This window comes from Bolinopsis microptera, chromosome 8 (genome assembly GCF_026151205.1).
Source record: "Bolinopsis microptera isolate Bmic1 chromosome 8, MBARI_Bmic_1.0, whole genome shotgun sequence".
NCBI classification, from domain to species: Eukaryota; Metazoa; Ctenophora; class Tentaculata; order Lobata; family Bolinopsidae; genus Bolinopsis; species Bolinopsis microptera.
This window is the reverse complement of record NC_087079.1, coordinates 13,994,868-14,001,415: the sequence shown is the minus strand read 5'-3', so window position 1 is coordinate 14,001,415 and position 6,548 is coordinate 13,994,868. Positions and strand designations below refer to the sequence as shown.

Here is a 6,548-nt window from a genome sequence, read left to right as displayed (position 1 = left end):
GGTAAAACCCATTATCTAGTTTAAGTTCAGAGATATGGTTTTATAAGTTTCTGTTCTCTCTCTCTCTCTCTCTCTCTCTCTCTCTGTTCTGGTCAACGGTTTCTGGCCTCTTACTAAAAAGATGGAGGCCTTATCACCGTGCCCACAGAATGCAACTCCTGCTAGCTGCACGCCAGGACTCCCAAAGTATATACGAAATCATAAAATAATAAATATCAATGCAACAGACCCCTGGAGTCTTGAAGCTGTCACTACCTGTCTCAGAGCAAACCCACTTCCGTTGTAGTACTTCTGCGGGCAGACAAGGGACTTCCGAGCAAGCTCAAAGCCTGGGAGATATGTCTCTATGCGGAGATGGGCCTAGGTTGAGTTCCCAGTATGGGATGTAGCGAACGTTCCTGGTGAAGAATCCTAGGAGGTTACCCAAAAGGGTTTTCCCTATCCAGTCTTGTCGACTGTTCCACAAATTTGAAGATATGATTGTAGTTTACTGTTGTTAAGGTAGAGTTTACCAATTATCCTCATTCTGAACGTCATGATCTGGATGCACTTGCAGAGGAGGTGCTGGGATGTTTCTGCTTCTCCTGAAAAGTGTTCACAATCTTGCGTCTCGAAGTTGACGTTGTTTGCCACGTTCTGAAAATAAACTAGTGGGCTGTGACCTATTCTGAAAGCGACCATGTTAGCCATCTGATGTGAGTTCCAGAAAAATTAAAGTTCCTGTATTTATATTTGTGGAGGAACATCTCAAGTGGAATGTTCCTTTGTCACTGAGTGTGGCCTAAATCGTTAAACGATGTATGTCTTATTTGCATCCCCTAAGCATTGCAGTGATGTGTATTCCTGGTCCGGTTAGCTTTGCGTCTCAGAACTAAAGAGGTCCACTATGCTTTAGTGAGCTATGCTGTCCACCAGGGTACTGTAGATCTAAGGGTTCCCCGTGTAATGGGGCAGGCTGTGATAAAGCATCTCTGCAGGATGTCCGAGATGAACTGTTTCGAGTGTTGAGAACTTCCGCTGTAGAAACTGAATAGAACCAGCAAGGCTGTCAGTCAAACTCTTCTGCTACTAGATGATTGTAGAGCGTCCAGTCACACTTCAATAAAGAGTGTGGCAAAGCTAACCCGGTTCCCTGAAAAGTGGTTACTGGAGGAAGAAGTGCCAGGAATTCTTGCTATCAGTATGTCCTCGTAGTCAGAGTTGAAATCCCTAATTCTGTCTTATCACGAGCCTGTGTCAAGCGTATGTCAGCCCTTACGCATTAGCTGTCTTAACTGAAAAGACCTGAAAAGTGGTTACTGGAGGGAGAAGTGCCAAGACTACTCATAATCAGTGTGTCCTTGTACTTGTAGTCAGGATGAGCGAATTGGAATCCCTAGCTCTGTGGTGGGTGACTTCGATGGGACCTGAAAGCTGAAAGAGAATTTCCTGGTGATTTAATAGCTCCTAGAGCTAGGTATCTGTGTCTAACGTATCGTCATTTGTGTGTGTACTATCTTGTAACCTGCAATATCTGAAAGAGAAATTCCCTGGTTCTTGGTAGCTGTTAGTGTTGACTTCCTGGTTCCTATGGGAACTATGAGTTGGCAAGTCCCAACCTTTGTACTCAACATTCAACAAGAGAGCACACCACCCGTTAGTGCCAACGAGGCCACACCACGTGGAGGTTCGGAGAGGATTTCGTGATAAGTTTCTGTTATGATCGTCGACTTTCATAGTAAGAGTGTCTGAGTTTTTGATTCGTAGGATTTTTGCCGTAACTTTTGGACAGTCTGTTCAACTCCCGCTTGCCATTTATGCAACATTTATGCTACTGACATCAAACCACGGAGCTTTGGGCTTTATCCTTTGTCTTCTTTTTCCGCCCGCCATTTTCCTATCTGGATTGTTCCTCGGACCCTTTGTCGGAAGAATTACATCGGCAATGTTTTGGAAGATAGATACGAGTTCTTCATTAAGACACAAAATTTGTTTTTTGTCTGTGCACTATAGACATAGATTTACGAAACGAACATTTTGTTGAAACCAGACGTTTCTATATCAGTATCTCTTTTATTTTCGAAGTTCGGCCCATACCAGTAAAGTTTTCTGGGTGAGCGCGGCCCAGTAAAAGAAGCCCAATTTGTACGTGACACGTGTAATGTGTAGAAAATGAGTGAAGACAAAGTTCGTTTTTGCTTCCAATTTCTTAAATTACAGATAACAGTTTGAGTTAAGTTCTACGTCAATTGAATCGGATCACAAGCAACAAGTTAACTGACCAGAGCTTGAGGTGAATTACCTGGGGACCTCAGGCTATCGTGTTCATAGAGATTCGGCGGAATGACAAGCTGATATGAGCGCCATCCAAGGTTGTTAAATACGTCAAATTTTCGTAAAATAATACGACGTATTCGGTTCTAATAAAGAATACGTCGTAATACGCCGCACGCCGTAATACGGTAATTTCTATGGATTGTTAAATACGTCCACGAATACGCCATAATACGCCGTAATACGCTGATTTGTCAAAATTAAACATTATACAAGTATACAGCTGCGCGCCACCCTCATCATTGATCATGCATTAAAGGAGTGCAGTTAAGGAGTACATGATAACTTAAATTTGTAATCAAATTTCATGGATAATCCGATAAGCTAATATTTTTTGCGAAATTATCAATTACATATTAAGACATATTTAATGATTTTGACGTTTTCGTAATACGTCAATTTTCGAGGATTAATACGTATTCGTATTTCAATACGTATTCCATCCTAATACGTATTTAACAACCTTGCTGAGCGCGGCCCAGTAAGAGGTGAACAGAAATTTAGCGTCCGCTACAACGAAAAAACGGGCGTAATTCTTGTTAAAATAAAAAGGGGAATCTTGGCAAAACGGCAAATGAAAAACTCATAAAACTGGAACTGGAAGCTGACCCTCAAGAGATTTAAATTGAGTTATACCAGTTACATAAGTTTAGCCACGATTAGATAATAGATCTAACTAATAATCCCAGAATGTGTGTTTTCTGTCTGTCTGTCTGTCTGTCTGTCTGTCTGTTTGTAATTTCCGAGCGGCTTAATCAAGAAAACGGTAAGAGTTGCGGGACTGATTTTTTCGGTAAAGTGCCGACAAAACTCTGACGAAGTTAAATGATAAAGGTTTTTTAAATCTGTCGTTGGTAAGTGGTTTAATTGATGGTTTTGCACCACAAATGTTACATAAAATGGCTTGAGCAGAACGGTAAGAGTTACGGGGCTCGCATATGTAGCTGCATAATTAGTGTAATTGAGTTACCTGGATACGATTCGCTGTCTATACTATAATCTAATTAGGGGAGGGGGCACTGTTTGGACTGCAGAGAGAGAGTTCATACTTTCATACGACAATGTTATGCGTGTTCACAAATATGATAGGCGGGTGTGGTGTAAAGGGTTAATTTCTATTGATTATTGTTTAAGATACTATTACTATTGTTTAAGATACCATTGGATACGTGAGGGCACTCCGAATAGAATTGCTTACCTAATGCGGGTTTTGACTCAACGGGTAAATGCTCCTACCCTTTTTAACTGCGGCAGTGAAATCCCGGCCGAAGGCCGGGTTACACTAGTATATTAATATTATAGTTACAGTTACAGTCAGATGATATTATACTTACAGTTTCCAGGAATCTAAGCTTACAATATATTGAATACTCAAACACAAAAGATCGAAATTGAGTCACTTTGCATTTGTCTTTAGCCATGTTAAGATGTATCATAGTTATATTTATAGATATAGTTAGATGATAAGTTTATAATTTCCAGGAATTTTAACTTACACACAATGTGTTGAAATACAATGCTGTAAAGTTACAATACTGAATACTCAATATATTGAAATTGAGTCACTTTAGCTGCACGTTTATATGTATTATAGTTACTAGCAGGAACCCGTCAAACCTTTAAGACTGGTGTCAAGGCTCTTTGGTGGCCGGATCAGTTTCCTACCCTAAAGTCTCCCAGTGAAAATAATTATTACCTATTTAATTCGCGTTTTTGACACCACTTGGGGGTCCAAATTTTGGGTACTAAAATTCTTATTCCTTGGCCAATTTTCGATTTTTTCATGCTGATTTGAAGGCCATTAAAGCATTTGAATCAGTTAAAAAAGTTTCAGTTTTATATCTTGTACGGTTTTTGCGGAAACCCGTGTTAAAGTTGATGCCGTGGTGTCAGTAAAATGGTGCGGATAAATAAATATATATATATCGTCTCGCTTTATATATAGTAAGATAGTTACATGATATTATAGTTTGAGGGAATTTTAGCTTACAAACACAGTGTGTAGCTGAATCTAATGTTGTAAAGTTACCATATTGAACACTCTGGCTCAATTACGCTCACAAAAAGAACGTATATGTTGCCTCTGTGATCATTTCTATAATCACCATTATAAAGCTTAGATTCATGTGAGCTTTCCAGTTTCAATTCACCACTTCTTCACTAAAGCAATAATAAACATTTCTACCAACATTTTTAAACTACGAGTGATTTAGCCAAAAACATAACAAGATAATACATAGTTGAGATCATGCAATGAACATCTAAAATCTACACTGTCCCCACTGTACATGGTTGAGATCATGCAATGAATATGTAGAATTTAATCTAAACTGTCCCCATCACAGTGCTAGGAGGTATCACGGAGCTGAGTGTTGATGATAAGGACGCAATAGAAGCAGCAGAAATGGGAGTCAGAGAGCTGAGAGACCGTGCAGTGCGTCAGGGAACCCTAAATGAGAATAGTGCTTTCGTCAGAGTAGACATCGTCCGAGCTAGATACCAGGTATATATCAGGTATCCAATCGGTTTTTTAATTGTGTCCTTCATTATATCAAATTATCTGTCATCTCAGTTCCTTCCTTTGCTGGAAGAGCTTTAGGTGTGATCACGTCAACTTCATAAGCGTCACCACCATGATACGCAGTATCTAGACCCACCCTCTCACTCTCCTCATCTACTCGTAACCAGCCAGCCAGCTTCAACCCTCCGAATACCAACGTAGCCATCACCCCGGACCACGCTAGGTTAGCTAGTATTACCACAACCTGAGCAGCAAGTTGTTTCTCTGCATTGCCTGGGTCACAGTGAGATCTGTAGAGTATTCCACAACTTGCTGTACCGTACAATGTTTCTACATGCTCGGGAACAGCAAAGAAACCCACTGCTAAGGTGCCCCAAACTCCACCGGCTAAGTGAACTGGAACTGCTTCAACGGCATCATCTATCTTGAACCAGAGGAGGAGCTTGCAGGCACTGAAGTAAAAGACGGCACCACCGAAGCCGATTATAAGAGAGGTGTAGGCATTTACAACCCCACATCCAGCGGTAACGGAGACTAGGCCGGTGAGAATACCATTGTTGACGACAGGAACATCTAAGGATCCATTGAAGAAGCGACTCAGGGCTGCACTTGTCAACCCAGCAGTGGCAGCACTTATCGTCATATTGACCACCACGTTGCCACAGATAACGGCCATGTTTCCTTTAATCGACAAGGCTGAGCCGGTGTTAAACCCGTACCATCCAATCCAGAGGACCAGAGTTCCTGTAGTCTGAAGGAGAGTACTTTGCTGTGAAAGGTGGTTCACATGTCCATCTTCTTCAAACCTGCCTTTTCTTGCTCCCAGGAGAATGCAAGCTATCAAGGCTGTCAGACCTCCAACAGAGTGCACCACAGTGGAACCAGCAAAATCTATAGCTCCGACCCCAAAGAGCCGAGAGGCTGCAGGTAGAGCAGTCGAAGCCCACCCTGTTCCAGACCACACCCAATGAACAACCACCGGGTATACCAGGCCCGTGAGTGCCATTGAAAATACAAAGTAAGATGCCAACTTGGTCCGCTCTGCAATGGCACCCACCACTATCGAGGAAGCTGTAGCAGCGAATGCGAACTGAAGGAACCAGAATGCATAGTCCTGGCTGGTGGATAGCCCGGAGATAGCAAAGTCGGAGAAACCTATAAATGGTGAGCCTTTACCGAATGCGAAGGCGTATCCGAAGATATAGAAGGATACACCCCCTACAGATGCATCCATGAGATTTTGAAAGATGATGTTATTCGTATTTCTCCTAGAGACACTGCCAATCTCAAGAAGAGAGAATCCCAGCTGCATGCTGAGAACAAGGACTCCACAAAAAATCAGGAATGCTGTGTCCGTTGAGTTTGTTAGGGAGTCAGAGAGGTCCATGGTCGTCTTTAGCTGTAGGGGTTGAGTTTTATAAGAAAAGTAAAGCTTTTGTTGTCAAATATAACTTGGTAGTCAGGGAATCAATACAAAATATTATATAATTACACGACTGACACGTCATGACGTTATCTAAAAGCTTCTTAAATAAACTGTAGCCTGTAGTATCAAGAATGTGTTTTCAAAACAATGTTCCATGGATATGATTTCATCATCATGGAGTCCACGATGATGAAATCGAATATTTCCAACCAGACGAACGAGTGGAATCTTGGGCCGGCCCCATGTTGGCAAATAAATACACCTATAAAATTTGCGAGCCTTTTGACA

General features: G+C 41.6%; 1 protein-coding gene across 1 annotated transcript; it reads right to left on the bottom strand.

The window, feature by feature from the left end:
* Nucleotides 1-4,503: 4,503 nt before the first annotated feature.
* Nucleotides 4,504-6,229, bottom strand: LOC134820043 (uncharacterized). The gene has a single exon (XM_063830229.1). It carries the CDS (start codon nt 6,219-6,221, stop codon nt 4,860-4,862), a length of 1,362 nt encoding a protein of 453 aa, XP_063686299.1. The 5' UTR covers nt 6,222-6,229; the 3' UTR covers nt 4,504-4,859.
* Between the last annotated feature and the right edge of the window lie 319 nt (nt 6,230-6,548).

Coding starts and splice junctions, on each gene's coding strand:
- LOC134820043 (XM_063830229.1), bottom strand. CDS start 6,221: ATGGACCTCTCTGACTCCCTAACAAACTCAACGGACACAGCATTCCTG.